The sequence below is a fragment of the Balaenoptera acutorostrata genome, chromosome X (genome assembly GCF_949987535.1).
Source record: "Balaenoptera acutorostrata chromosome X, mBalAcu1.1, whole genome shotgun sequence".
Lineage (NCBI taxonomy): Eukaryota > Metazoa > Chordata > Mammalia > Artiodactyla > Balaenopteridae > Balaenoptera > Balaenoptera acutorostrata.
In genome coordinates this window covers 107,829,313-107,847,264 of record NC_080085.1, presented here as the reverse complement: position 1 = coordinate 107,847,264, position 17,952 = coordinate 107,829,313, and the positions used below count along the sequence as shown (strand labels likewise).

General features: G+C 41.0%; 2 protein-coding genes across 4 annotated transcripts in view; both read right to left on the bottom strand.

Moving 5' to 3' along the window:
- Window positions 1–13,835, bottom strand: part of XIAP (X-linked inhibitor of apoptosis) — a 45,870-nt gene extending 32,035 nt beyond the window's left edge. Inside the window, exons 1-2 of one of the 3 annotated variants that reach the window (XM_007184578.2) lie at window positions 13,700–13,835; window positions 13,307–13,433 (exon numbers count right to left, since the gene is read on the bottom strand). The gene's annotated coding sequence lies outside the window, so the exon portion shown is untranslated. The other 2 variants (XM_057538799.1, XM_007184580.2) reach the window with 2 other exon arrangements.
- On the bottom strand, window positions 626–1,734 carry LOC103009922 (glycine cleavage system H protein, mitochondrial-like). Its single transcript, XM_028167095.2, has one exon. It carries the CDS (start codon window positions 1,732–1,734, stop codon window positions 1,213–1,215), a length of 522 nt encoding a protein of 173 aa, XP_028022896.2. The 3' UTR covers window positions 626–1,212.
- Window positions 13,836–17,952: the final 4,117 nt, after the last annotated feature.

The window sequence follows — 17,952 nt, the reverse complement described above, 5'->3', positions numbered from 1 at the left end:
GCACTTTTTTGTGCAAAGATTTTGGATTTTCTTCAGTGGGATTATTCTGGGAACACTGTACACTTTAAGAGAAAGCTGTGGTATTTACCACTGACAAGTAAAGTTTACCTGTATTATTTTCATTAGGCTATTTATTTCCCACACATCCACTTAGAACAAGTAAGTGTGAGGCTGTGAACTTTCATTCTTTACCTGATTTCTTTGGTATTTATCATTGTACAATGTGCATAAGCACTACAGTATGCATGTACATAGAAATTAAGAATATTATGAAGTTCCCTGTGGTTTATAGATAATTCCCCCCAAAATTATTAATTCATCTTATAATAGGGCTAGTATGGATGCCTTTGTAACAGTTGTGTGCTATTAAAACAATGAAGGATCAAATGATTCCCTTTTAAAGGATAGCTTCTCTAAATGGTTAAAAAAAAATGAAGAAATAAATTCTTGATTAATTGAAAAAAAAAAAACCTCTAATGTTAAAGCAATAGAAAAAAAATCCCATGCAGGGAAACATTTTTGTGAGATTTAATATCAGAACACTACTCAGAAATGTATTTAAGTATTAAGCTTTCTAATAAAAATCTTACTTGAAATGAAAATTAACAGTAATTTCTTAAAGTGACTACTATTTGGTAGTCAATTATTACAGTGTAAGTAATTTTTTTTAAAAAAGTTGAATATTTTATTATTAAACTGTTTCTTATTTTCCTGCAAGGCTGTTGCTTCATTGTATAAAAATAGCACCAGCAAACATAGTATATTGCAAAATTAAGATAGTAATGTTCTTCACCGGACGCTATACAACTAACAAACTTTTCTCCACTGTCATTTATTTCCAGTGGCAAGTTCATTGAGTATTTTGACCCAAATCCAGGGATGGCTGTAAGCAAGTTACAATATTATATAAGGTTAAGATAACAATGTTATCCTTGAATTACATAATTTTTATAACTAGTTTTACCACAGATAATTTCAGGAATTCTGAGTATTATAACTGGAGACTAGCCTAAAAATCACAGGGTGTTGTGAAAAAGATGCATAGTGTTTATCTGAAATCATTAGGAAGTTAAGGGGTATTTTCTTCAGGCAACATTGTTTCAAGTAGTTTCTTTTGCTAAAAGTTGCTTTTTAAAAATCTATCCACCACTAATTTAAGACAACTATGCTAGATTAAGTTGTTTCAAACTAGTTTATTTAGGGGTTCCATTTTCACTCCTCAATAGATTTTATGTATTTCTCATATGCTTCTTCACTCATTAGTTCATCTAGTTCTGAAGGGTTACTGAGTGTCATCTTGATCAGCCAACCATCTTCGTAACAAGATTTGTTGACAAGTCCTGGATTTTCTGCTAGAGCTTCATTAATTTTAGTTACTTCTCCTGATAGAGGAGAATAGAGTTCACTAGCAGCTTTCACACTTTCCAAAGCACCAAATTCCTCTTGTTTGTTCAATTTTGTCCCAACTTCAGGCAGACTACAGTAAACAACATCTCCCAAAGCTTCCTGTGCAAAATTGCTGATTCCCACTGTTCCAACACCGTTTTCTGTTGTTACCCATTCATGTTTGTCTGTGAATTTACGACCCAACAGCAGAGCGGGGCCGGTGCGCAGCGCCCGGACGGCGCCCGCCCGCAGTCCCCAGGGCCGCAGCGGGCAGGGCGCGTTGGGCGCAGAGATGGCGCGCAGGCTGCAGATCGCGGCCCGCACGCTGCGCGCCACTCGCAGCGCCATGTTCGCAGGGGTGCAAAGGGTCTCCGCACAGCATCTAGAGCCCAGTGTAAGTAATTTAAAAAAACAATCTATCCCATAATATCATAAGTTTCAGTTATCACAGCATCTTAGAACAAAATAAGCAGGCAGTTTTATATGTGTACAAGACACTGAAGAAAGTAATTTTGAAGATTAATATAAATTTAATTATTTAAGATGGTATACTAGGGAACTATCTTTGATGACTGAAAGTTAACAATTACAAATACTTATTATATCTTTTTAAGACAAAGTAGCACCTGAATAACAAATCACTGTTCTTAACAAATAAGCAGCAAAACCTTTAGTCTTTTTCTATTGAGCTCATAGATCTCTACAACCTGTCTGTGTTTCACCCTTATGGTCTCCGGAAGAAATTCATTCAGTCACTGTAGACTCATTTAATGAACTAAAAATACTTATCGTCCCTGCAACCAAGGGCTTTGCTAATCTCTCATCATGAAAAAGCATTTCTTAAGTAACTATATTGACGTGGCACATTAAAAGGGAATTAAATGATTGTTATGGGTTGAATTGTGCCCCCTCAAAACTATGTTGAAGTTCTAACCACTGGTTAGGAATGTGACCTTATTTGGATATAGGGTCCTTGCAGATATAATCAAGTTCAGACAAGGTCATTAGAATGCCCTCATCCAATATGACTGATATTCTTGTAGGAAAAGGAGAAGAAACACAGGGAAGATGGCCATGTGAAGATAGAGGCAGAGACTGGAGTGATGATGTATTGACAAACCAAGGAACACCAAGGATCAATGGCAACACCAGAAGCTAAGAGAAAGCCATGGAACAGGTTCTCCCCAGCACCTTCAGAGACAGCATGGCCCTGCCAACACCTTGATTTTGGATGTCTAGCTACCAGAACTGTGAGAAAATTAATTTCTTATTTTTTTCTTTTTTTGGCTGTGCCACGCGGCATGTGGGATCTTAGTTCCCTGACCAGGCATCAAACCCGGGCCTCCTGCAGTGGAAGCGTGGTTTTAACCACTGGACCACCAGGGAAGTCCCTGAATTTCTGTTGTTTTAAGTCACTCAGTTTGTGGTACTTTATTATGGCAGCCCTAAGAAACTAATATTGGGTTGGTCAAAAAGTTCATTTGGGTTTTTCCGTAAGAGCATACGGAAAAACCTGAAAGAACTTTTTGGCCAACCCAATACAATGATGTTAAAAATATGACAAAAATTAAGCAAACAATATAACCCTATTAGCTCCCACTGCAGTACTACCATGCTAACTGAAACACATTATGTAATTAAATAAGGGCATCTGTTAAAAACTCAGAAAACATGTTTTTAGAATCTCATCTATGACATCTTTCCTGATTCCTCCATTCAAAACCCTAGTAGAATGACTACTCTTTGTGCCCTCACTATATCCTCTAAATAATCTGCTGAGGGGGCTTCCCTGGTGGTCCAGTGGTTAAGACTCCATGCTTCCACTGCAGGCGGCACGGGTTCAATCCCTGGTTGGGGAACTAAGATCCCGCATGCTGCGCAGTGCGGAAAGAGAGAGAGAGAGGGTAAAAGAAAGAAAGAGAGAAAGAAAGAGAGAAAGAAAAAGGCAGAAAGAAAGAAAGAAAAAGAAAAAGACAGAAAGAGAGAGAGAGAAAGAAAGAAAAAGGAAGAAAGAAAGGAAGAAAAATAGCTGAGGAGCCAAGTTGTACTAGAACAAGACTGAATAATTTCTGCATGTGTGTATGTTTGTAGGTATACCTATATGTACGTTGTTTGAAGGAAGGTCCTTTATAGCAAGGGCTCTGTCTTATCACATTTGTATTCCCAATGCCTAAAGCAATGCGTGACACACAGTAGTGCTTCATCAACGTTGGGCAAAAGAATGAATGTTGGAGCACCTCTATTAGGTCACTGCTGTCACTATCCCACATCCCACCCACCACCTCCACTGGACTCTTTAGATCACTGTGAGGACTAAAAATTGGTAATGTGCCATTGTGCCTAGGAAATGTGACCGAACTAGGAAATATATGCATACCAAGCAAACAGTACAACTCAGTGATAAAAACCTATACTAAAATCACATTTCAAAAATATAAGATTTGTAAAACTTTTCATAGTAACATCATAAAAATCTTGTATGTGCTAACCCAAAACACCATCATAATTTAAAATTTATCTTAACATTCTCTCTTTGCTCATTATACGTAGAAATATTGTAAGATTTTTCTCATCAGTTGCTTTTTTCCCCTATAGAGGATCCAGCATAGAGATCTTGTCAAACAAGCAACATTCTCCTTAACCCAGTGGAGGTCAATCCCTTTTTTTTTTTTAAGATTATTATTTTTTAGATTTATTTTTGGCTGTGTTGGGTCTTAGTTGTGGCACGTGGGATCTTTCATTGCGGCGCACGGGCTCTTTGTTGCGGTGCATGTCTTTCTCTAGTTGTGGCGTGTGGGTTTTCTTTTCTCTAGTTGTGGTGCACAGGCTCCAGGGCGCGTGGGCTCTGTAGTTGTAGTGTGGGGGTTCCAGAGCGCATGGGCTCTGTAGTTTGCGGCACTCAGGCTCTCTAGTTGAGGTGTGCAAGCTCAGTAGTTGTGGCGTGGTGGGCTTAGTTGCCCCGTGGCATGTGGGATCTTAGTTCCCTGACTAGGGATCGAACCCGCGTCCCATGCATTGGAGGGCAGATTCTTTACCACTGGACCACCAGGGAAGTCCCTCAATCCCTCCTTTAATGATCTTAAAGTGTTAGTTCCCTGCTTAGAAATAGCATTTTGATTTACAAAGCTGTAGTATCTAAGAAATGTATCTACGTAAAAATGTGACATAGTATAAAAAAGCTGTATTTTAAAAATGACATGCCCTAAACAAAAAGGGTATATATATATATATATATATATATATATACACATATATATGTGTATATATATGATTTTTAAAATTCAGCTTTTATACTATGATACATTTACATAAAAATTCAACTTTTAGGACTTCCCTGGTGGTGCAGTGGTTAAGAATCTGCCTGCCAATGCAGGGGACACGGGTTCGATCCCTGGTCCGGGAAGATCCCACATGCCGCGGAGCAACTAAGCCCGTGTGCCACAACTCCTGAGCCTGAGTTCTAGAGCCCACGAGCCACAACTACTGAAGCACGTGCGCCTAGAGCCTGTGCTCCACAACAAGAGAAGCCACCGCAATAAGAAGCCCGCGCACAGCAACAAAGACCCAATGCAGCCAAAATAAATAAATAAATAAAATTAAAAATTCAACTTTTAGCCAAATCGTTGATTTATACTACTAGGTTCTTCAAACTATGAGGCATATTTTCATTTAACTTTAAGTTAAATGGTCAATAAAACATTTTTGTGGTTAATTATATTCAGTCAAATCAAAAGTTCTCTCCCTAAAATTAAGCACTAGAGCCATTCAAATAACTGAATGGCATTAATGAGCACTTAGCCCATAAGCTCAGTCAATAACATCAACTTATTAATACTGCTGCCTACAATATATGCTTGATCACGAAGCCTACTTCTGTAAACACCTGAAAGGCCATACTGATAATCCACAAAGGGAGTATCAATTACATGTTCTATACTTAATTTAGAAAGTCATAGTAATACTTAAATTTGAGCCCAGACCTCCAATATTTGCCAAATTATTTATAATAATTAACTCCACAGGTACAGTTCTCTCAGAATGGACCCACAGTAAGGTATTCCCTCATCTTTTTCTTTGTTTTTTTTTTTTACTCTCATCTTTTTCAACAAATTGCAGGAATGTGTTCCCCAAAAGAATGTTTTGCATGAAGAATACACGGATTTGGGCTCAAGAATTCACTCAAGATAATAAAAAGGCTCAAGATCACTAGTATCCCCTCCTCCATTTTACTGAAAACTGTTCAGAACTTAAAGACAATTTATAGTGCTCGTTAATCAAGTCTTTGATTCAAAAACAAACCATCTAAATAACCCAAATTGTAGATCCATAACACAGATTAATACTATTTATGCCTATTCAGAGTCTAGATTAAAACCTTTGCTAAAATCAGAACAGGCAGAAAAACAAAATCTCATGATGGATATCAACCCAATATTTAATACAAACAACTGTTTTCCTTTTTAAAAGAGAGGGGAAAAAAGAATCCTACTATCCAGGCTGTGAATACTTTAATATGTTTATCCTTTAAGAACCTTTTCTGTGTGCATGTAACACATGCACGTTATAAATATTTCTAAAGGGGATTTATAGTATATGGTATTTTTATAATTTGCTTTTTTCTATTTAATAATATATCATAAGCATCTCTCCACATCAATTTTTATCTAGATTAGAACATTATTTTAAATGGATGACTAGTACCTGACTGTATGAATGTATTTATCATAACCTCACCAATTCCATATTGCTGAACATTAATTTTAGATGTATATTTTTAAAAAGAGAAAATACACATATGACCAAATAATTCAAGAGGTACAAAAGCTGCATCCATTCCACCCCTTATACCTTATACCTCTGGTTCCCTTCCTAGAAGCAGTCACTCTTACCAGTTTCTTCTGCACTCCTCCAGAGATAGGTTTTAAAAAACACAAATGTCGGACTTCCCTGGTGGCACAGTGGTTAAGAATAAGCCTGCCAATGCAGGGGACATGGGTTCTAGCCCTGGTCCAGGAAGATCCCGCATGCCGCGGAGCAACTAAGCCCGTGCGCCACAACTACTGAGCCTGCGCTGTAGAGCCTGCAAGCCACAACTACTGAAGCCCGTGTGCCTAGAGTCCGTGCTCCGCAACAAGAGAAGCCACCCGCTCGCTGCAACTAGAGAAAGCCCGTGCGCAGCAACGAAGACCCCATGCAGCGAAAAATAAAACAAATTAAAAAAACCCCTCAAATGTTAACATATTCTATATATATACAGTTATGCACCTTCATTGCTGGACATTTATAAAGCTAACAATTTTTTGCTATTATAAAGAATGTTGGAGTGAATATCCTTCTGTTTATTTGCTTTTAACAGCAATATTAAGTGGTCTCAAACAGGAGTGTATCCTATCACCAGCTATTTTAAATCTATCTTGTTTTTGACTAAGAATAGTCTTTAGAAAAAGCTTGAAAGCACTTATTAATCTACGATGAACATCTCTATAGAAAATAGACAAATTTATAAATGGCAAATACTAATGGTCAACAAACGTATGCAAAAATGTTAAATATCATTAGTAATCAAAAAAATAAACACTTTAAAAGATACCATTTTTGTCCTGTTTGGCAGAGATTGCCATCACTACCAACAGTAAAAATCCAGCAGTGAAAGTATGGGACAATAGGCACTCTTGCTGGTGGAACTAAAAACTGGTACACCTTTTCTAGAAAGCAATCTGACAATATATTCTAAAAGTCTTAAAATATATTAGTTTCTGAACCAGCCATTCTAGTACTAAGCATTAACGCTAAGGAAATGATCAGTATATATAAGGATGTTCAATACAGTGCTATTTATAAAAACAAAAAAACTCAATTCTAACAAAAGAAAACAACACTTTGGTAATGTGTATACTACAGGTTGTAGAAGAATACTAAAGAACACAGATATGTGTTCATGATGTTGTATTAGGTGAAATGAGCTGGTTATAAACCAGTACTGTTCAGTATGATCCCAATTATAAAAAATACCAATATAGAAAGACTTAGGCTAAATTACACATCAAAATTCTACTGTGGTTATTATCTCTGTGCACTGGGATTACTGGTTTTTATTTTCTTCTTTGTGGTTTTCTTAATTTTCTAAATTTTATCCAGCAAATATATTAGATTCTAATCAAAAGAAAAAAGCAGTTGGACTCTTGATTAGTCAAGGTGCCTTATATAATTCTGCCCAGCAGGCTGGGGGTGTTATTTGGCTATTTGCCATGTGACAATGCTTCCTTCATCTGTGAATAAACTGGCCCAGTAAGCTATCAATAGCGGGGCCTGCTATTGCAAGGTTTTGGCTCTTCCTTCACAGAAGATAATTTTTATAACTTATTACAAGGAGAGGGAAGAATATACTCTTAGGTCCTTATCTTTTTGCCTATCCTGAGAATTTCTGCCAACTTGATACTTTGTAATATTACTGTCAAACATCAGGTTAAAAAAAAAAATACAGGTCAACTCCCAGAGGTAAAAGCAGTAACCAGGTCATGTCCACAGTGGTTGGCCATGAACACATGTCTTCTGGTTCACTGCCTGGGTGGCAGTAAATCATTAGCAGAGAGGGCTGAGAAACACAGGTAATAATAATACCTGACTGCTACTTATTGTTAACTTGAGTTGAAAATAAAAGATTTCATTGAAAAATGTTCAGAGCGATGTCTATCGCTGGAGTTCTAAACTTGTTCACTCAATGCCTTAAAAAATAATAAACTGGGGGCTTCCCTGGTGGCGCAGTGGTTGAGAATCTGCCTGCTAATGCAGGGGACACGGGTTCGAGCCCTGGTCTGGGAAGATCCCACATGCCAAGGAGCAACTGGGCCCGTGAGCCACAATTACTGAGCCTGCGCATCTGGAGCTTGTGCTCCGCAACAAGAGAGGCCGCGATAGTGAGAGGCCCGCGCACCGCGATGAAGAGTGGCCCCCGCTTGCCGCAACTAGAGAAAGCCCTTGCACAGAAACGAAGACCCAACACAGCCAAAAATAAATAAATAAATAAATAAATAATAAAAATAAAGGAATTCCTTTAAAAAAAAAAGTCTTTAAGATAACCAACCACGTGTCCCTCAGCTAGTGTGACCCTCTCATTACATAAAAAAAAATAATAATAATAAACTGGACTTCCCTGGTGGCGCAGTGGTTGAGAATCTGCCTGCCAATGCAGGTGACATGGGTTCGATCCCTGCTCCAGGAAGATCCCACATGCTGTGGAGCAACTAAGCCTGTGCGCCACTACTACTGAGCCTGTGCTCTAGAGCCTGCATGCCACAACTACTGAAGCCCATGTGCCTAGAGCCTGTGCTCCGCAACAAGAGAAGCCACCGCAATGAGAAGCTCGCACACCACAATGAGGAGTAGCCCCCCTCTAGCCACAACTAGAGAAAGCCCGCGCATAGCAATGAAGACCCAACGCAGCCAAAAATAAATAAATAAATTTATATAATAATAATAATAATAAATTAATTTGGGGGACTGGTAAGAAAGGAGTCTCCCCTGATCCTTGGTCAAAAAAAATTTCCCTAAAATAATTTTTACAAAAGGGCAGCTCAGAATCAAGTACACTGAAAAGTAAAATCATTATATTTTGTAGACATCCACAAGCAAAACTTGTTCAACATAATTTACTTATATTTGTAATGAACAGGATAATAGAAATCACTCTTTCATTTTAAGATAAGGAAACTAAAGCATAAGGAAGTTAAATGAATCGACTAAGGCCATAGAATCTGGAACTTATTCTGTTTGATACTCATCCAGATAACTTATTCTGACAGAGTGATTAGGATGCAGTACTGAAAAAAATCAGATGGTTCCACAAGTGCTATTCTGAAGTTCTTTTGATGGATGATTTGGTGAATGGGTGCTACCTACCGTAGATCTTTCTCAGAATTAAGTATTCTCTTCCATGATCATGTTGGGATCTCAAGCAAGTGCTGAAACAAGTGCTTGATAAAAGCCAACATCTTTTCTTTTTCCCCAGTAAAAATATTTTGTCCTATCTAAAAGACACTCTGTTGTCTATAAGCAAACATTTAGTAGGTTTGTCTTCCATTGGGCTTGAGTTAAAAAATGACAACAAAGTAAAGGAAACTGCCACAAGTGACTATAAGGCAAATTAAAACAGTACAACATACTTAATGAATGCTCACGTGTTCTAAACACTATCTATAAACTAATTTTCATTTCCTTTCACCCCATCATTTTAGCTACATGTATTTTCTCTAATCTACTAAAACATGCTGAATTGAAACTAAGTTTCTAATCCTATTTGTTTTAACAAGGTCAAAATTTAAACATGAGCTTGTGTGATTCCACAGCCCATCCTCTTTTACCATGTTACCTCTGATAATAACTAAAATATGTAATGTGCTTCACGATTTAGAATTTTTTCATATATGGTAGCTAATTTAACCTACATAGCACATCATACTGCCTTTTGAAATATGAGGAAACTGGTTTTCTGACTGGTTGTTACTCATCAAAGATCATGTGGCCTGTAAATGACAGTAAAAAAAGCAAACCCAGTGATTATGACCAATATAAGTACAGGACATTACTATAAGGATTACTGGCAGAAAGGGTAGTCCAGTGAGGTAGAAAATGTTAGGCTCTGTACCCTTTCAAGGCTTAAAAAATTAGGTGGAGCCATACAAAGGTATATCACATAGCAATATATGCTGAGAAGCCTGTGTTTTGAGGTCAACAAAATTATTACAGGAATAAGCATAAAAGTTCAAACCATATATAAGTATTTATGGATATGCCAGGGAATACACAGCGGCACTACCTTTGCCCAGTTTAGGAAATCAGCCTTAACTTACTCAGTTCAACTTCTGTCTGACCATCTGAGTTCAAGCTACTCATAGTCTATGCAGGTAAACCTCACTTTTCACCAAATCCCATATCCTTGAGAATACATTATAGAAGCAGATCATAATAGTGAATCACATGTATCCATAACAAAGACTGGGTACCAATCACACCAAATCAAATCTCAAAATGTATTAAATAGCAGAGCTACAACTGTACCATAATTAAAAATAATAAAAGTCCACACCAAGTCCTACAAAATGGACATAAATATGCTTTTATCACACAAAGGACAATCTATTAAGTATACACAAAGTAGATAAAACATATAACTCTTAAGTTTGGCCTCAAATTCTTATGGTAGATACATTTCTTTTATAATATATAATATTCCAAATGCTCTTTTCATGTTTTGAATTAAGTGGAATAAATATACTTAAAAATTTATGAGAAAGAAAAAAGAAACATGGAGGCAACGAGGTTGAGTGATTTGCTCACAATCCCACAGCTAATTGGAAACAAAGCCAACACAAGAACTCAGGCTTTCAATCTAGTGTTCTTTCCACTGTACCACATGACCTCTAAGACATGAAAATAATATTTGTTCAATTCAATGTCAACTTATGTTACCACTACTGTTTTTATCTCCTCAAATCTACTCACACAATGACCTTAAACAGTGCTACAGATTACATTCTGTAATATGTAATACTATTACCAGATTAGACCACAGAGACAAACCTTGAGAATTGACAGCTCATGATAATCTCCCATCCTCAAAAAAACAAGGGCATCTATTTTGCCATATTCATCTTTTGAATTCTACCACATAGTACAATACCTGGCAGATACAGTAGGTGCTCAGTAAGTTGTTTCTTATTTTTTAAATAAATCATAGCACTTTTTTTTTTCTGTTAGCACCAGCTACCAGGCTTAAATATGAGACCAAACAAAAACAGTGAAATATCATTAGTTCATATTTGGAGTCTCTAAGCATTTATAATATAAACAAATGATTTACTAAACAAGTTAATGTTTACAAACAAATATAAGGGGAACATTTACATTACTATAATATTTCAAGCACTATACAAGTTAACTGAGACATTAATTACAATAATTCTTATCTATTGAAATGGGCCTAACTAACCTTTAGTCAGCATTACTTTGTCCCCCTCGTTGGAGTCATCGAATGCACCAGAAAGCAATAAAATTACAGGTGTAGTACAATGGGCACCGGACTAGGACCTAGACTCTAGTACAAGCTCTGTTAATAATCAGATATATAACCTTGGGCAATTCACTTTTTGTGTCTTAACCTGTTCATAAAAACAAAAGAGCTGAACTACTAATAACCAGGGACCTTTACAGTCTTAAATTGTTTTTTTAATGATTCCTACCCACAAAGATACTACGTTCAGAATTTTTTCATTGTGCCAAATTTGATATCCTGAATGTTATAATTTGCTACATAATTCAATAATTAAAAGCTTAGCACATTTTCTAAAAATATATAAAGACTAATATAATATTGTTACCTTCTCACATTCGGGGCAATAGGAGCAAACCAAAGAGGAAATATGAGCATCCAATAATCAGGCCTGCTTTGCCAGTTGGGCTGACATGAACCACTCTGGATTTTACAATACAAATCACTGATACATAAATACATATATGTATATAAATATATATACACATACCATTGATACTTGCTTATACTGATATACATATGTGTGCAAACTTTAAAACTTGTTTTTAGTTATAAAATCAATACTTGTTTATGGTAAGAAATTCAAACAGTACATTAGGTCACATTTGAGGTGCAAAGTAAAAAGCTTCCCACGCCCCTCCACCCTCCATAAGTAACCACTGTTAACATTTTTCTTGTGCATCCTTCAAGAAGTTATCTGAGCATATACAAGTAGATGTGTGTGCACATATAAATCTTTTTAACCTAAACTACTGCCACTTTCTTCTGGCTTCATAAGCATGTTAAATATATTGAAAGAAAGTAGAACAGTTGTATGGCACAAAGTTGTACATGCTTCACAAATGTGCACTGAATACATTTAATTTTCTTGCTTGGAGGCTATGTGGAGCAGTTGTGCAGAAAGAGCAGTGAGCAAGGAGCCAGACAACCTGGGTTCTAGTCTAAGTAATGGAGTAGCCTTAGGCAAGCCATGAAATATTCCTGTGCCTTAGTTTCTGCTTTTGTAAAATATCATGCTTGGACTAAGATCCCTTCCAACTCTAAAATGTTGTAATTCTAAAATGGCCGTCTGTAACAGTGTTCTCTTGAACTGGATATAACAAATGTTAAGTAAAAAAAGAGAAGAAAGAAACACTAATAGCAACCTCCAATCTTACAAGAGTAAATTTCTATGTGTCATTAACTATCAAGGTAGTACATTTGTGACATAAGTAGTGACGTAGTTATATTTGAAAGCAAAGTAGTAGATTATTAAAATCTGATGCGTTTTTACAGAGTTTTGATTGACGTTTTTCTTTTTTTGGAGGTGGAGAGGGCTGTTGCTTAGTGTCAGCAATAACCACTCCCCCTCCTCCCGATTAGAAAACAAGGGTATTATGGAGTTAAAATAATGAAACTGAAAGTTAGACTGAATTTTGTTTTACTCACAGAATATGCTGGGGAGGTGACAAGGGCAGCAAAGGTTGGAAAGAATTACTAGCTAATTTCCTCTTCCGGAAGGTCTTTGGCTCCTATTCTTTCGGTTCACACGCCCTCCCCAGACACACTCCACCCAGCTCCTTACCTGCCACAGGCGTCAGAATGGGGTGGGGGGGGGGGGAGTCCCCTTTGATCATTAAAAAAAGAAAAAAGTTCTTTGACTCGATTTACCTTAGGGGTCACGGGGTTTACTGAGGCACCCGGGCTGCCTGAAGCCACCCACGTCTTTCTTCCGCAGTCCCGGGAACCTGGGCACCGGGGTCCGGGCTGGTCACCTGCGCAGGGCAGGGGCTGCCTTCCCGCCCTCCCCCGCAGCGCGGGGCCCGAGGGGAGGGAGGGGAGAGGAGAGAAGGAAAGGGGAGGGAGGAGGAAGCCCGTACGGGCAGTACCCACCGCGCCAGGAAAGCCGGCCTGGATCGCCCGCGGCGCCCGGAGCAGTGCTGAGGGGAGGGTCCTGGAGGAGGGGCGGCCCGAGCCCCAATATGGAAATGCCAACCCCTCTCGGCGGTCAGGCCCCAGCCTGGAAGGAAACGGAAGTCCCTTCGTCTCCCTCACTCGCACCCACCAGCCCGCCCACTCCCCGGAGAAACCCCGAGTCGGGGAATCCAAAGTGCGTCCACGCCAAGGCCTCAAAGAGACAAGGCACGCGGGGCGGCCCGTCCGTTTCCGGCCCCCGCCGCGCCGCTGGGCCCCCCACGGTCTCCTGGCCTCAGCCCCGCCGCTAGGCCAGCCTCCCGCCCAGTAAAACCCCTCCTTCTTCCCCCTCCGCCATTTTCGAAGTTACACCTCCAGCCCTCGCTTAGCGCTGAGCCCGCCCGGGACTCCGCCGAGGTCCTGCCACTTCCCCGGGCCGGAAAAGGGTAACCGGGACAAACGAAGCCCTGTTTGCCCCTACACCCCACCCCCCTAGCTGGAAACCAGAACCTGACGGAGCGGGTGCGCATGCGCAATAGGCACCGCGCAGTCCCCGCCCCCAGCTCGAACGTTTCCGCTTTTAGTCTTGAGGTGATTTTTCCCACGGCTTTTACCCGCTGAGCTCCGGGGTGGAGGAGTCGGGGAATAGAGATAAAAGGATGAAAAGACAGAGAAGAGAGCGAACATGTTGAGTTCTTGCTACAGACCAGGCACTGTGGTCGGCGTGTTCTTTGTTGTAATTTTGACAACCCTCTAAGGTAGGCACTCTCATATGAAACCCATTTTAACAGAGGAAATTTGAGGCCCAGAGAGGCTAACTGCCCCAATAGCACGCAGCTAATAAACGAGAGAACTGAGATTAGAATATGACCTGTATCCAAGGAGGGAAGGTGAAAGGAAAAAGGAAGACAGTCAGTGGGAGCGGGAAAGGGATTGGGAGATGAAGGGAAAATGAATAGGGAAGGAAGAAAGCAGAAGGAAGGAAAACAAAGGAAATCTGTGTACATAAAATGCTGATCATATCCTGGATTTATTTCAAATATGCTGTAGGAACCGACAGATGAATCAGACTGACAGATGAATTGTGTTTCAGAAACTTGGGCTCCCTTACAGGCTAGTGTAGTGAGTTGAGAGGTTCTTAATGAAAATGTTTCATGTCGAGGGGAAGATCATTAAGTATCACCTGGATCCTCAAATGATGCTGACCTTCATGAAATTATTATCCTGATAAGTCAGATCATTGTCATTTCTCTGCTCAAATCCCCTCAAAGTAAAAGCCACAGACTTATAATGGCTTACAAAGGCTGTGGTAGCCAGCCACCAAGATGATTTCCAACGATCCTTATCTCTTGCTCGTCACACCCTTGGGTACTTCTCTTATACAGTGAACCAGGGCTGATCTGTTTAACCAAGAGAATATGGTGGGAGTGACAGTGTGTCATAAAGGCTAGGTCATAAAAGGCATTGTGGTTTCTGCCTTGCTGTCTCTTGGATTGGTTGCTCGGGAGGAAGCCAGCTGTCATGTCATAAGGATACTCAAACAGCATTTGGAGAGCATGTGGCAAAAGACTGAGTCCTCCCCTTCTTCTCATCTCCTCCTCCCCCACCCAAAACAAACACCAACTTGCCAACAATGTGAGTGAGCCACCTTGTAAGAGGATTCTTCAGGATAAGACTTCAGAGCCACAACCTCCCAGCCAAGCCACCCTTGAATTCCTGTGTATTGTTTATTACTTATTTAATAAATTTACTTATTTATTTTTGGCTGCGTTGGGTCTTCGTTGCTGCGTGCAGGCTTTCTCTAGCTGCGGCGAGTGGGGGCTACTCTTCGTTGCGGTGTGCAGGCTTCTTGTTGCGGAGCATGGGCTCTAGGCACGTGGGCTTCAGTAGTTGTGGCACGCGGGCTCAGTAGTTGTGGCACGTGGGCTCTAGAATGCAGGCTTGGTAGTTGTGGCGCATGGGCTTAGTTGCTTCGCAGCATGTGGGATCTTCCCAGACCAGGGCTCAAACCCATGTCCCCTGCATTGGCAGGTGGATTCTTAACCACTACGCCATGAGGGAAGCCCCTGTGTATCGTTTTAAAAAGCTAAATTTTAGGGCAATTTGTTATCAGACAGTAGATAACAAATACAAAAGCCCTACGCAATCAGGATCCTTCTTACCTTTATGTCCTCATATCCTATTACTCTATTCCCTTGTCCTTTTAGCTTTCCTGCCTCAAGGTCTTTGTACTTGCTCTTTATTCTGCCTGAAACACTTCCCCCAGATGTCTCCATGTTTGTCCTTCACCCCCTTCAAGTCTTTGTTTAGTTGTCACTTTCTCAGTAAGACCTACCATAACCACCACATTTAAAATTATAATTTCTCAGGACCTCCCTGGTGGTCCAGTGTTTAAGAATCTGCCTTCCATTGCAGGGGACGTGGGTTCGATCCTCAGTCAGGGAACCAAGGATCCCACATGTTGAAGGGCAACTAAGCCGCGTGCCACAACTACTGAGCATACAAACCACAACTAGAGAGCCTGCCACAACTACAGAGCCCACGCACTCTGGAGCCCACACACCGCAACGAAGATCCTGCATGCCGCAATGAAGACCCAACGCAGCCAAGAATAAAATAAATAAATAAATATTAAAAAAAATTTTAAAGGGACTTACCTGGTGGTGCAGTGGTTAAGGATCTGCCTGCCAATGCAGAGGACACGGGTTCGTGCCCTGGTCCAGGAAGATTCCCACATGCTGTGGAGCAAGTAAGCCTGTGTGCCACAACTACTGAGCCTGTGCTCTAGAGCCCACGTGGCACAACAACTGAAGCCCACACACCTAGAGCCTGTGCTCTGCAACAAAGAGAAGCCACCACAATGAGAAGCCCGCGCATGGTAAGGAAGAGTAGCCTCCACTCACCACAACTAGAGAAAGCCCACGCACAGCAACGAAGACCCAACTCAGCCATAAATAAATAAATTTATCTATTTAAGAAAAATTTATTTATTTATTTATTTATTTATTTATTTATTTATTTATGGCTGTGTTGGGTCTTGGTTTCTGTGCGAGGGCTTTCTCTAGTTGCGGCAAGCGGGGGCCACTCTTCATCGCGGTGCACGGGCCTTTCACTGTCGTGGCCTCTCTTGTTGCAGAGCACAGGCTCCAGACGAGCAGGCTTGGTAGTTGTGGCTCACGGGCCTAGTTGCTCCGCGGCATGTGGGATCTTCCCAGACCAGGGCTCAAACCCGTGTCCCCTGCATTGGCAGGCAGATTCTCAACCACTGCGCCACCAGGGAAGCCCTGGAACAGTTCTTTGCTCAAAAAAATAAAAAGTTTTGGGAAAATGGAATTATGAAGTTCCCTGAAAAATGGCAGAAGGTAGTGGAACTAAAGGGTGAATACATTGTTCAGTAAAGTTCTTGGTGAAAATGAAAAATGTGTTTTTACTTAAAAACCAAAGGTGGGACTTCCCTGGTGGCGTAGTGGTTAAGAATCCGCCTGCCAATGCAGGGGACACGGGTTTGAGCCCTGGTCTGGGAAGATCCCACATGCTGCGAAGCAACTAAGCCCGTGCGCCACCACTACTGAAGCCCGTGCACCTAGAGCCCATGCTCCGCAACAAGAGAAACCACCGCAATGAGAAGCCTGCGCACTGCAACAAAGAGTAGCCCCCGCTCGCTGCAACTAGAGAAAGCCCGCGTGCAGCAACGAAGACCCAGTGCAGCCAAAAATAAATAAATAAAATAGAGGCTCTTGGCTGGGACTAATGGAGGACTCCTGGAGGGCTCATGCCAAGGAGTACTTCCCAGAACTTCTGCTGCCAGTGTCCTTTTCCCCACGGTGAGCCACAGCCACCTCCTGCCTCTGCAGGAGACCCTCCAACACTAGCAGATCTTTAGTGCTTCCACAGTGGAAAAACTATGAACCTCTACTGGACTGGGAAATTACATTACTTAGAGAATGCAGAGTGCAAGAGTGCTGGAGACCTAGATAACGTGATCTTCTCTAAGGTGAAATAGAGGAGGAGCTTCAAGATGGCGGAGGGGTGAGACGTGGAGATCGCCTTCCTCCCCACAAATGCATCAGAAATACATCTACAAATGGAACAACTCCTACAGAACACCTACTGAACGCTGGCAGAAGACCTCAGACCTCCCAAAAGCCGTGTGGCTGACAGGGTCTTGGTGCTCCGGCCGGGTATCAGGCCTGTGCCTCTGAGGTGGGAGAGCCAAGTTCAGGACATTGGTCCACCAGAGACCTCCTGGCTCCACATTATATCAAACGGCGAAAGCTCTCCCAGAGATCTCCATCTCAACGCTAAGACCCAGCTCCACTCAACGACCAGCAAGCTACAGTGCTGGACACCCTATGCCAAACAACTAGCAAGACAGGAACACAACCCCACCCATTAGCAGAGAGGCTACCTAAAATCATAATAAGGTCACAGACACCCCAAAACACAGCACCGGATGTGGTCCTGCCCACCAGAAAGGCAAGATCCAGCCTCATCCACCAGAACACAGGCACTAGTCCCCTCCACCAGGAAGCCTACACAACCCACTGAACCAACCTTAGCCACTGGGGACAGACACCAAAAACAACAGGAACTACGAACCTGCAGCCTGCGAAAAGGAGACCCCA